Below are 13,916 nucleotides of genomic sequence, written 5' to 3' on the forward strand. Positions count from 1 at the left end.
GATTTGTTTCAGTTTTTGCTACTTTTTTTCTTGCACATTTTAAAATTAAATAAATTGCAATTATTACTATAGAACATATAAATAATAGGGTTGGAAGAGACTTCCAACCTCCTACTTAGGCAGCAAATCCTATGCCATTCCAGACAAATGGCTTTTCTTGAAAATCTCCAGTGATGGAGCACCAACATTTGGAGGTAAGCTATTCCACTGATTAATTGTTCTCACTTTCAGGAAATTTCTTAGTTCTAAGTTGGATCTCTCTTTAACAATCTTCCATCTGTTTCTAATTGTCCTGCCCTCAGTTGTTTTGGAGAATAGGCTGAACTCCTCTTCTCTTTTACAATCCCTCAAGTATTGGAAGACTGCTATCATATCACCCCTGGTCTTTCTCTTCATTAGACCAGACATACCTAGTTCCCTCAGTCACTCATCCTATGGTTTAGCCTCCAGGCCCGTTATCATCTTTGTGGGACTTTTTTTGCACTCTTTCTAGAATCTCAACATCTTTTTCGTATCATGGTGACCAGAATTGGATGTAATATTTCACCAGTGCAGTATAAAGTGGTATTATCTCTTCATATTATCTTGAAAACTATCCCTCTCTTGATGCAATCTAAAATCTACTCTTTATCTACTTAAGCTATTTTGAGCTACTATTGATATTTGGTTGAGAAGTATCCAAAATGTTTAAAATAAATGAGATGAAATATAGACATTGCATCAAATAATGTATCAAAACCACTGAGAATGAAATTCTAAGCAGCCAACCGCTGAAAGCAACAGCCTTTTATTGACATTATATGTCAAAGGATATTTGCTAGAGTTTTAAAAAGAATATTTGTTGTAATAATAGCTAGGAAAGTTTCTGTAATTCAGCACAGTATTGAAAGTTCAAGAGAACGTATTTTATAAATCTGAATATCACTTCTGTTTTTTTTTGTTTTTTGTTTTCTAAAAAATATTAAGTTAAAAGTAGACATAAAAGAAAAGACAACTATCTTTGACAATAGTAGGAATGATATTTTCTGAAGATTTTTGATGTAATCTAGTTTAAACAACAAAATGCACAGGTTTAGTAAACAGATTGTAGGAAGTTTCCATGTAAATGTTAATTCTAAACAGCAAAATGCACACATGGACAACTACATAAAGACAGTAATCTGTGACCAAAAATAATCAAATGTAATACAAGTCTGTGGATACATATCTTTTGGTTAAAATAAAACCTGCATTAAGAACAAAAGCGTGCATCAACCTAACACAAGATTGTTAGTTTTACTGGGACTTTTATGTCCATAAGGCTCTTGGAGAACATGGACAATTTGCAGTTTTAAAGTTTTTTTTAAGGTGAACTCTTATGTTTCTGGTGCTTTCAAGCTGGACTTGTCATATTAGTGCAACATATTTTCCATAGGAAATGATGGTAGTGGCAAAGATCTCACCCCAAAGATGCCATAGTTGGAAAGTAGATACAAAACCCTACAAACACTATTGTCTACGCGTAGGCATCAAAATCCTTTTTCTTCCTCCCCATACATTTAATTGTTTGATATTGTTTGGTCATGCTACATATGACGTTCATTTATGGTTTGGAAACAAACATTCAAAATACTCAGAGTGCCTGTGTTATAGCTCAAAGAAAATTCCAAAATGCTCAGAACAGATTGTTTCATATTTGAAACAGCAGTTTTACACCTAGAACAGGACATTTTGTGAAATGTCATACATTAAAGCTTCAAATATAAAATATTTTACACACCATTAAAGCACAATGCAAAGACATACAAAAAGAAGGTTACACTTTCTGGAGGAACCATTAACTGATCTCAGATTCTGCTCAGTTATGATACCTGTCAAACTTTATCCTTCACAGGCAAACTGAAAAAAATCTTAACTCTTCCATTTTGTATTTAAAAACCACCTGGTTCAAGTTTTGAACAAGTGATTGTGGTGAAGGTAAAAGCACTTCAGAGGTAGTAAAGACATACTCTTCATTACTGTGGCCAAAACAAAACTAAAATTAGGAAGATGGTCTATTTGTCCTTACTCTTGAGATGAGAGATAATGATCTCTATCAGTTGCTGGATTTTCATTTCTATAACTGATAATTGAGTAGTTGAAACTGAGCAATGGTTAGAGCCAAATTTCCCCCCAGCCTTCATAATCTTTAATTTCCCCCAATGCTCATGGCTCTTTTCTATGATGCTTAGATGCATAATGAAGGTTCATAATTGTGTGCTCCTAAATGTTCATTTGCTGCCATTCATTAAACAGCTGGAATTCAGAAACTTTATAAATAGAATCTTAGAATTGTCAACCATTTTCTTTTCTTAATGCATTATTTCATACTTACCTTAATAGTGATTGGTATCGAAGGTTTTTTTTTAAGAAAAAAGACATTTGAAGCATGACTAAAAAATAGATTACTTACAAGAGCATACTTTTGTTAATCTCACATAATATACTTAATGATTAAGTATATAATGCATACATATATAATAATACAGTAACTTTAAAATAGCGAATTAGAAATAATCTCTGAGAAAAACATGTTCATTTCTAACTGGGATAATGAAGCACAAAATCAGATTTCTTTCTAGGCCTGCCATGAGTCTTATACTCAATATCAAGTATTAACTTACCTGTATGTATGTATGTACAGAATGTAGTTAAGTAGTGACATCTACATTGGTTATTTTTGTTTCATTTCTAATAGATGATAGATATGAACAAAGATGAAAAAGCAGGGAACTTATTAAACAGGTGCACTGATAAAAAAATCAGTGAACTTCAATCAAGCACATTTTTAAAATGAAAAATGAAACCCTATTTTTAAACCAACCACATTATGCTTGCATATTAAAATATAGATATTGTAAAAACAGAAAATAAGTCACATCCTCCTGAGTTAATTCCAGATTAGTAAACAACACTAATATTGATGGATAGAATACTATAGAAAAAAAAATCAACATTGGTGCTGTTTTGTTTAAATGATTATTTTAGGGCAAAGGAAATCCTGACAATATCAGAGAAAGTATTGTAACGCTATCTCTGCATGTAAATTTTAACACAAATCAAATACATTAAATATTGTTTGCTTTCAATGATCAAGTGATGTACATTGTACATAGACAAGGATACCTGTGAATTAACCTACAAATACTATTTATCTCAATAAGAGAAGCACAACCTGAGGTCTGTGTATTGCAAGGTGTCCTCAGAGATTTCCCCAAAATTGCTACTAAAACTGCAATATTTAATTTGAAAAAAGGGAAAATTATAAAATGGCACAGAGTAATCCTATTAAACATATGTAATAGGAAACAATTTAACTAAAATAAATACAATCAAATTAAAAACATCGTATTTTTCGCGGCATAAGACGCACCGGACCATAAGACGCACCTAGGTTTAGAGGAGAAAAACAAGAACAAAAATATCAGGGGAGCCTGAGAGGACCACAGACATGTGTCCTCTCATGTGCCAACTCTGCCTATTTACTCCTGCACTGTGGAAAAGAGACAGAAGAGGAGGGCAATGACAAAGACAGAAGAGGCGGGGTTTAGCACTGTAAAAGGACCCCACCATCGCGGCTCGGCTGCTATTCACCAAGGGACTGGCACTGTCCACTTTTTTGGGTGGGTGGGTGCGGAGTACATCTTATGCAATGAAAAATACAGTATAATTCGGTTTTATCTTGGCTTATCTGTTTTGGGGATTACAGTCCAACCCAACCATTCAACATGTGTCTTAGCTTGAAAGAAGTCATCTACTCTGACCTAAACAAAAATATTCTGTGGTGTGAAACACTAGCAGCATGTCCATACCAATATTCTCTTTGGGGTGCTTTTACTTCCACAACAATTGTGTCCCGGTGTCTCTAAATAAAAACGTTGTGTCCTCATAATTTACCCATACTATTAAAATAGAATACCAACCTGGTACACGTCATATTTTACTATTAGTCCTGTGTTGCTATTTCCCAAATTTTAGCAAGCAACAATATACTTTCAGAGAAACCTGATGTATCAAATGTTCGCTGAGAAGCAATACTGAAAGTCTGCTGGAAAGTAGGAAGCCCTGCCTTGAGAGCCTGAAGTGTTTCTCATGATTTATAGGAACAAGGCCAAAACTCCCCATATTTTTTCCTGAACATTTCTGTTGCTCATTAATAATCATGGATATTCAAAATAAACATTAAGTAGTAAATCTTGCCAAGTTAAAGGACAGTGAGTTCCAAAGCTAATCTTGATATAAACAATCAATTAGAACCACTTATTAAAAAACAGCAACGTCCAGAGATGCTATTCCTTCACAGTTGTTTTGCATAAGTGTATCTTTGACAGGAATTGTTTCTCAATCAGATCTCAAGCAGGTCTTCTCCACTCTCGTCACTCTCTACAGTAAGTTGCCTTGTCCACCACTTCTTAACTTCTGATCCACATGAAGCCATATCTGACATAGGATTCATTTTGCACACAACAGATTTCATAGTTGTCCGACCCCCAATTCTTATGTTGACTGAAGACACTGAATGGCTTATTGGTTTTGGGGCTAGGAAATGAAAGAGAAAAATATTCACTGCAAATAAATCATCATCATGCTAAGCAATTCTGGTATGATGAAAAGTGGATTTGTGGCAAAATATTTGCCATCTCTGAAGCCTAATGAAAAGATTTCTTTTAAAAAAATATGTAATTAATTACTCAGTAACACCAACAAGAGGAAACACAATGTTAACTCCATGGATTATTTTCTTTGGTGAGAGAAATTAGAAGCTTTTGATTCTATGAATTTAAGGCTTCCATTATGTATCCCTTGTTATCACACTTTCTCCCCTATAGAGGGCAAAACATTTCTTGGGATAAATCTACACCGAGGAGTTCCCTAAGAACATAAATTTACCTCTCTGAGCTGTTCTGTACTGATAGGTACTATACCTTGCCAGCTGCTGGATGTAAGCTGATAAGCTATAGAACTTTACTGTACTTTCACATTTTTTCTACAATAGTGAAACTGTTTTTATATATAACTGAACGTTTTCATATATTAAAACAGCATTATTAACAATTGGAAACAAAATTTTAGTAAGCCCATGCCCAGTCCATTTACTGCAGTAGTGATTAGAGCATTCAACTGGGACAGGAAAGGCTGAATTCAAGTCCTGTGTTGCTAAATTGGGCCATTTACTTTCTCTCAGACCATCATATTTCACACTGCTTTACTTGGAGGAAAAAAAAAACTACTGGAGAAAGCTGAGCATCCACAGGAAACAATGTAAGAGTAGTACAGGAGTAACTCAGTAATGATAGCAGTTAGGATTGGAATTTCCGTTGCTAAGCAACATGGTCATAAAGCATGACATCATGTGACCACGCTGCTTAGTGATGGCAGTTTTGGCACTTCTGGTTGCTGTTATTAAGTGATACTAGAGCACTCTCGTTAACTACAATGTCTTGACCTCAATGTCAGCTTGGCCACTGGCTTTGCTTGTGGGAAGCCACCAGTGAAAGTCACAAATGGCAATCATATGACCATGGGATGGTGTGACCTTGTAATTATGAGTGCCTGGCTCGTGATCATGTGATAGTGAAGAACTCTGACAGCTGTAAGTATGAGAACCAGCTGCAAGTACCACTTGTTCAATGTGGTTGTAGGTTTGAATGGTTGCTGAACATCATTAAACAAGGACTACATTTATTGGTAACAATAATGAGAATGCTAGCAATGTAGTATACCAATATATATATTATAAATGTATACTGGTACTAAAAAAATCTTATATAAAAATGGCATATTGTTGTGGCCTGCCAGCGGCCAGCAGAGCTGGCAGCAGACTCGGACCGTGAGGAGGTTGGGGAGGAACATGGGCCAGTCCTGGAGTCTGGGGAAAGCTCTGACGAGTGATCTGCGTCGGAGGCAGAGATGGGACCAGGGCCGTCTGACAGTTATCAGCTGCCTTCGGAGTCGGAGATCAGTGGGGCAGAAGAACAGTTGGAGCCTGTTCCCAGTGTGCGCATGCACAGAGCTGCCAGAAGAAGGGAACAGCTAAGGAACAAGGGTTGACTTGGGAGTAAAGCCACAGGTGAACGGTGAATGGCCCCTCCAATAGGGAATAAAAGAGGAGCGAAAGGGGAATGGGGGAGGCAATTAGTTCATTTGGGTGAAGATCTGTTCCTGCATTCTTACAATGTGGCATCTGAAAGATATTGGCCTGGCAACTCTCCAAGCCTGATAAAGGTCAGTAATTGTGAGATATCTTTTTTTTTTTAAAACAAGTTTTATTAAAAGTTTCAACAACAAACAAATCATTACATATTGAATCTTTCCCTGTCTTTCTACAATAATTTCCCCAATATTCTCATAAAACACAAACAAACACAAACAAACATAAAAAAAATCTTTTAGTAAAGTACCTTGGCCCCAGTTACCTCTCTTTGCATGGGCTAAAATAATAGCACATATCACTCTTCACATTTCTATCTTATTTAATCCATCTTAATTAAATCATTAAATTTGTATCTTTTGCCCATTCAATTATCCCTCTATCTCTTCTTATAATAAAAAAAAATTTCTCCTGAAATCACTAATCAGAGTATGATGCCTTTCTATCCTCCCCCTAAGTTAGTAAAATTAACATTCAGCATAACAAATACCCAATTTGGTTCTGCTTGGTACATTCTATCCACCAAAAATGTTTAAATACATTGTATCCTCCTTTCCTTCGATATTTTATTACATTTTAAAAATCAATCATTATTAAAAACTTCAACATTTTAATTTCTTATTAAATCTTAAACCATTCTAATTTACTATTTCAAATATAAATGTTACACTACCATCTTCTGTACCTTAGCAGAATCTTTCTTACAGAAAATTATATTTCATCCTTTGTCTCTAAAAAAAATCCCTCTTCTCCCATCCAATTTTAAAGCTTTGAGGCTTTTCTCCGCCTTTCCCCTTTCTTTCTTCCCCCACCAAATCTTCCTACCCCCTTCTTCTTCTAACCTCTACCTTGCTGGGATCCCTTCTCTGTTGTGTTCCCTTTTTCTCTTGTTTGTTATCATTATATTTACTTTGCATCATATTTTTCTCTTTCTCAAATGTTTTTTAGATCTTAAGTCCTTCATTTTCCTTGCTCTCTTCCTTCCTTCTTCCTTAGATAAGTTTTGGGATTCAATGAAGATGGCGTCTTCGTCTCTTCCTTGTTGTTCTTCTTCCGTTTCCATCTGTTCCATTGTCTGTTGGTAATTGACCAGCGCCATTTCTAGAAATAGAAAAGCTTTTTCCATGCCATCTTTGCAGGCTGCTTTTGTTTGCTCATATTCATCCCTCAGGTCTTCAAAAAGGAAAGCCATTATAAATAAATCTTTTCTTTTCTTTATTCCTCTTTCTTCTTACACCAACCAAATATTCCGAGAGAAAGGCAAAACAATCCCAAAATCCACAATCCTCAATAAATCCAAGCAAGCCCAAAATTCCCCCTTCCTCTTCCAGGGGTGGTATCAAACAAATAAAAAAAAAAGAATCCAAGTCTATATTTTAAAGCCTTATTAAGATTGTATTTCTGTCCTCAAGTCTTCAAGGCATCTCCTCCAACAAGATCCAAATTAATATATTTTCTTTATCCTCTCCCTTCCGGCTTAATTCCGTCGGGAGGGAGAGTAAACTTTCCCTTCAGCACCTCAAAATAGCCGCTTTTTTTTCTCTTGTGGAAGAAATCATCAGAAAACCATCTTTTCCAGGAATTAAATTAGATAAATCTCAAAGCCCTGGGTCGACCAAGAAGAACTTTTACTTTCAATAACTTTCTCTTCTTCCTCCTGCGCATACTTGCCCGGCTGTCAACTTCTTTGTGGCGGCCATTACGGACCGCCGCTACACCGTCCTGGTAACAGGGGGTTCTGCCGGCCAGGGAGGGGGTCTGCAACACCCCCAAACCCTTCCTCCGGATCCCCCTTACCTTCAGCTACCCCTGCAGGGCAGCCTTGCTCCGCACCCGTCCGGGTCGGAGCCCCAAAACGGCTAGCGCGGCAGGGATCGCGCAGCTTCGCGAATCCCTACCGCTCGCGAAGCCGACAAACCGGAAACTCAATTGTGAGATATCTTGAAAGACTGTTGGCCAGGACTTTGCTGGAGAGAAATCCACTGTAAATTAAATAAAAGGGGTTTATTGGGACTAGGAATCGGCTTCGTGCTGTTGGGGAAGCCTAGGTCAGAACACATACTATTAGCTGGTTTTTCTTTAATCATTTCAAGTTTGAAGTTCTGCTCCCTTTAATTGTAAATTTACAGAAGATATTTTTATGCATTTAAATCAGTACATAAAAACATAAGCAATGCCTTACTGGATCAGACTCTGCAATCTATAACAACAGTGGGCAACCTACCTGACAAGGAAGCCAATTAGGTACCAAGCAGATGGCCTTCAGAAGTTTTGCCATCAAGGCTAATAGCCATTGATCCCATGACTTCTATGAATTTGTCCAACTCTTTGTTGAAACCAATCAAGCTGGTACCCAACATTACATCTCATAGTAGCCATGGATCTTCAAGGCGAGACTTTTATATTAACTCTCCCAAGATCTTAACTTATTGCTGTTTTCACCTATTGCCATTCTTCATGTTGCTTTCACCTATTGCCATTCTTTATGTTATTGATTCTGTTAGTCTGTGTAGGAATAATAATTATTCATTGTAATCTTTATTTGACTATTGAACAGTTTGAGTGGCAGACATTATTCTGCTATAATCCCAATTCAACGGAACATTCCCTGTATTCTGTATTTAAAATATACAGTATTTATTGAACATAGATTTCTTTTTCTTTTCTTTTTTTCTATCCAGGCACTTAGAGCTAAGATTTTCCTCTTTCCTTCCGATGTCGCCAAATATCTAACTGAATTAAAATTATGGATTCTACACAAATGCTCTAATGTAAGAACTGCCATCTGAGCTGCAGTTCTTACAAAGTAACAAATTACTTTGCTAGATTACCTGGGATACTGCATCTCTCACAAAGGGGTAGAGATGGAACCAGAGAAAGTATGAGCTGTGCTCAAATGGGGAGTCCGCTATTCCTAGAAGCAGCTGAAAAGCTTCCTCAATTCTACCATCAGTTCATTCCAGCACTTGTGAAAATCATGCTGCCAATCACCATTCTACTCAAAACTAAAAGAGAGGGAAAATCCATGCTGGGACAACCACTCAAATGGTCCATGGAATGCATTCGAGAAACTGAATCAACTGTTTGCAGCTAAGCCCGTCCTTAAACACCTCAATCCTGACGAATCATACGTCATCCAAGCAAATGCCAGTGATGTCACTGTGTGTGCCATCCTCCTCCAAAGAACCAACAAGGACTCCTACAATCATGTGCCTGTACCTCTAAGAAAGTCTCTAACACAGAGTGCAGGTGGGCAATATGGGAAAAGGAAGCCTGTGTGATTTGCTGGGCATTACTCACCTGGAGACACTTCTTGCAGGGGAGTAAGGCTTCTTTCACGGTCTGGACAGATCACAAGAATCTGGAATCATTGAAGATTCCCAAAAAACTGTCTCCTAAACAAGTGAGGTGGGCACAACACTTCAATCAGTTACTACCAACCTGCCTTCCACTGAGGACCTGTATATTGCACAAGTGAAAAAGAGAACTGTGAAAATATTTACAGACCCCTCACATCCTGGACATAAACTGTTTCAACTCCTTCCCTCAAAACGACGCTATAGAGCACTGCACACCAGAACTACTAGATACAAGAACATTTTTTCCCCGAATGCCATCATTCTGCTAAACAAATAATTCCCTCAACACTGTCCAATTATTTACTCAGTCTGCATTACTATCATTATTAATCTGGTATTTAAAGTTGGTGACAAAATATTCCTTTCTACAAAATTCCTGAAATCCAGACAACCCTCAAAGAAACTGAGACTAAAATACATTGGACCTTTCCCCATCATTGCAATCATCAACCAAGTGACGGTGGAATTAAAGCTACCAGAAAACTCTCAACAGATCCATCCTGTTTTCCACTGCAGCCTTTTAAAAACTGCAACCACATCACCTTTGTACCCCACAACAAAGCTGCCCCTGCCCCCTATGCTTATTGAAGGAGAACAATACTTGGATGTCAAGGAGATCCTTGACACATAGACACACAGAAGCGAACTTTAATACTTAAATCTTCTGGAAAGATTTCCCACCTTCTGAAACTGAGTGGGTAGACGCCAAACGTGTGATCCCCACACCTGGTCCGTAAATTTCACAACCAATACCTTGATAAACCGCACTAAAATCCTAATCTTTCGTTTCTTTTCTTTCCCTAAGTTTAACCCTTTTTCAAGGGGGACAGAATGTCAGAACTGCCATCCTGAGCTGCAGCTTTGCTAAATGACAGCCTGCCATAGACTATGAGGGGAGAGGGAGCTGCTGGGAAGCGGGAAACCGAAACTACCTGTCATGCCTTCCAGATACATCTGCTCCTCATCCCAAGGCCAGAGACCTGGGAGGGAATGCAACACCTCACCATCTAGTAGATGCAGGGAACGTTATCAAAACAATTCCTTTGAATGCGACTGGATAATAAGGAGATAATAAGGGGGAGGAACAAGAAAAGGAATGTTAACTAGGGAACTTTCTTGCACAAACTTTTTACAGCTGCTTTACTGTAATCCACTTGGCTTTTAGTAAAATTACACCTTTCACTACAAATGGAATCAAGGGTTTTTCTTTGCTAAGGGACCGAGTCAGGACAGGCCTGACAATGAATATAGAGGCCCATTTCTTATAGATAGGTAGATTTCAAACTATGGCTGTAAGAATAAGATGTGGATTCATCACTGATAATCTCTTATGGCAAGATACTTTTTCAGTCTGCATAAAATAGATTAATATTATAATTGTTTGGTGTACCAATTGGACAAAAATGTGCCTAAGGTGATCCAGAATTCATTTCAAGCACATAGTTTCTTTTGAGGGACAAGAAGTTTGAAATTGGCTCATGTTAGGCTAGAATATGAATCAGAAATTTCATTCCTTTTCTCTTGAGAATATATTTGACACGTTTCCTAAAATGCCTAGGATTATCATGCATAAGATAGGTAGTCATGTAACTTTTCTAAATATAACTAAACATTCTTTTGATGATTTTCAGAGCTGTATCAGAACGAACTCCAAATTTCATTTGACGAAGGCATTTTGTATTTATTTTGTACACTCTTTGATATGGAAAGCTGCTATAGATCTATATTCTGAAACCCTATCAGTTTGGGAATGTGCATTATGCCCCTATTCACTTACCAGATGGCAAACGCCATTGTCCAAGTTTTCGCTGAGGTCTACCAGAATCACCAGAATCTTGTCGATATCCACCTCTGTCAGAAAGTGTGGGGCTTAACAGTTGTTGTTCGCCACTTGCCTGAATAGAATGAAAGAGAAGAGGAATTAAAATCTGAAAATAAAAATAAAAAGGACCTTTGATTATGTTTTTTTAGGCCTCATAAAATTGAACTTAAAAATTATATTAAGCATAGAAGAATGGACAAGTAGAAGAAAGAAAGAAAAAAGAAAAGCAAATTTCCATGGCCTTCAAATCATATGTGTCATATATTTTTATATAATTTTATATAATATATTTTATATAATATATTACATATATTTTTGGGGCAGGAATGAATTGAAAGGTCTGCTCTTTTACCAAAGTGCTTTAGATCTGGTTGGTATATACCAAATATGTTGTAGTCAGATGCAGTTGAATGGTTTCCCATATATTGTGTCCTACTGCACAGACTCATGATTTTTCCTAATGCTTCTAGGCCATTTTTGAGTGGTGGCTTCAAGTCAGTGTTGACTCCTGGCAAGTTTCTGGACAAGTCTCTGCAGTTTTCATGGCAATATTTCAGAAGTGTTCTACTTAGTAAGAGTGAGGGTTGAGAGAGAGAGCAACTGGACCAAAATAATCCAGTGGGCTTCATGTAGGACTAGAACGTATGGCCTCTCAGTTTCTAGACTGATGCCCTTATCATATACCAAACTGACTTACTTTCTAGGCCCGATGGCAAACCTATGGCATGCGTGCCACAGGTGGCACGCAGAGCATTTGTGCTGGCACGTGAGCTGCAGGCAAACTTACCTTACTGGGCATGCGCACGCCTCACAGCTGATTTTTGTCTGGTTTGAGGCCTTTTTTGATCTTCCAAAGACTTGAGGAAGGCTTCTGCAGGCTGAAAACTAGCCCTGTTTCATCACTTCCTGTTTTTCTGAAAATACCAGAAGTGATGAAACGGGGCTAGTTTTTGGTCTGCAAAGCCTGCAGAAGCTTTCCTCAAGTCTTTGGGAGACTGAAAAAGGCCTCAAACTGGCCAAAAATGAGCTGTGAGTTGCAGTGCAGGTAAGGGGGTGGAGGGGGTGGGTGGGTGGGTATTACGTGCGCGTGCGTAGGGGTCAGTGGGGGATGCGCATTGCCTTCTGGGTGCTGGCAAGCGAGTGCAAGCGTGCGCACAATTTTTGGCACAGAAGCCCAAAGAGGTTAGCCACCACTGTTCTAGGCCAATGACCGAGATTTTTGAGAACAACAATAGGGATGACCCCATACCTCAGGCTGTGCATTGTTATCCTGGTTATTAGCATTCATATCTTCACTTGGCTGTGTTGTTTCAATGCTTGGTGGATTTAGGAAACGGCTTAATTCCTGCTGTTGACTCTCTCGGAGGCTGTGGATGATACTGCATGACTGCTGTTGTTTCTAAGAAAATAAGACAAACATGATATATTTTGTTTTCTTCTCTATTTCTTCCAAAAAGAAATGTAGAAGGTTAATGTGATGGTAGATGGGTGGGATCAAAGAGCTATGGTTTATCAAAATAAAAACTTGGGAATTGTTGACTTTATTATAGGCATGTTCAAAGATGGGATATTGCAACCTCTAAAATAATATCTGAATTTGTGTGACTTTTTCATAAATAAAACTGGTGACTTCACTGGGTTTAGAGAAGACAAAAATAAACTTATTGTGTTTTTCATTATTATATTATTATATTATATTCATTATTCATTATTATTCATGTAGTATAAGAATTCTTAATTTTTGCAGTATTGTAACTGCCACTTCCAAGGGACTTCCTTTCAAGATGGCTACTGGATGATAAGGACTTCTTTTTTCCCTTACTGATGTTTTGCTGATTTCACTGCCAAAATGATTCTTTGGCTGTGTTGCTCCCTGATTTTGAATGGGAGCACTCAGAAATGACGAAGAGGACTTCCGGACGATCGTGGACCTAGTTGGAAAAGAGGATCTTGAAGATTCCAATTCTCTCTGGAAGTGATTGCAGTCACTGGGCATATAAATCTTCCTGTCAGCAATTTCATTATCTTAAGCCCGAATGTGAACTTTCACTTTTGAATTTATTGTTTCATTTCGTTTTTCGCTTAACAAATATATACATATATACATATACGTGTGTGTGTATTCCTTTTCCGTATTTTCCTGTTCCTTTTCCGTATGGAAGCATGGCTGGCGTTGGGGTGGTGGAGAAGTTTTCACTCTCACCACTGGATTTTTGTGCTTGTTGAATCTGCAAAATATTTGGAGTTTATTTCTCTTGAATTTTCTTTATAACCCTGGATTGAAATATAGAGGAAAACATCTCTTCTTCATTCTTTATTCCCTGATTAAACTTCAGGGATTAAAATGGCTGAACAGTGGCTAAAACCTAAGAACAGAGGATGGGTGGATATGCAGCTCCTACCTGAATTTCTTTTTAGAAACCTCAATGAGACGATACTAATTTTGCAAAATAAGTTAGGGCAAGAAACTTTGGATGAAGACATACAAAAGGACTCCCTGATCGAGTTCCAAATCAAAGAAAATCATGCTGGTTTTCTGAAATGAATGACAACTCTGTGGTATGAA

At 37.6% G+C, this 13,916-nt stretch overlaps 1 protein-coding gene across 4 annotated transcripts in view; it reads right to left on the reverse strand.

The window, feature by feature from the left end:
- Nucleotides 1-999: 999 nt before the first annotated feature.
- The window catches only part of NALCN (sodium leak channel, non-selective), a 228,022-nt gene continuing 215,105 nt past the window's right edge, over nt 1,000-13,916 (reverse strand). For all 4 annotated transcript variants that reach the window (XM_087967321.1, XM_087967319.1, XM_026668856.2 and 1 more), the window contains 3 exons: nt 12,600-12,749; nt 11,306-11,423; nt 1,000-4,557 (listed from right to left, as the gene is read on the reverse strand). In XM_087967321.1, the coding sequence (XP_087823447.1) occupies nt 4,364-4,557; nt 11,306-11,423; nt 12,600-12,749 (462 nt within the window). In that variant the 3' untranslated portion in view covers nt 1,000-4,363. The remainder of the gene's footprint in view (nt 4,558-11,305; nt 11,424-12,599; nt 12,750-13,916) is intronic.

Source organism: Notechis scutatus, chromosome 5, assembly GCF_049901735.1.
Source record: "Notechis scutatus isolate UNSWTSFEM ecotype Mainland chromosome 5, rNotScu1.2, whole genome shotgun sequence".
Taxonomy (NCBI): Eukaryota; Metazoa; Chordata; class Lepidosauria; order Squamata; family Elapidae; genus Notechis; species Notechis scutatus.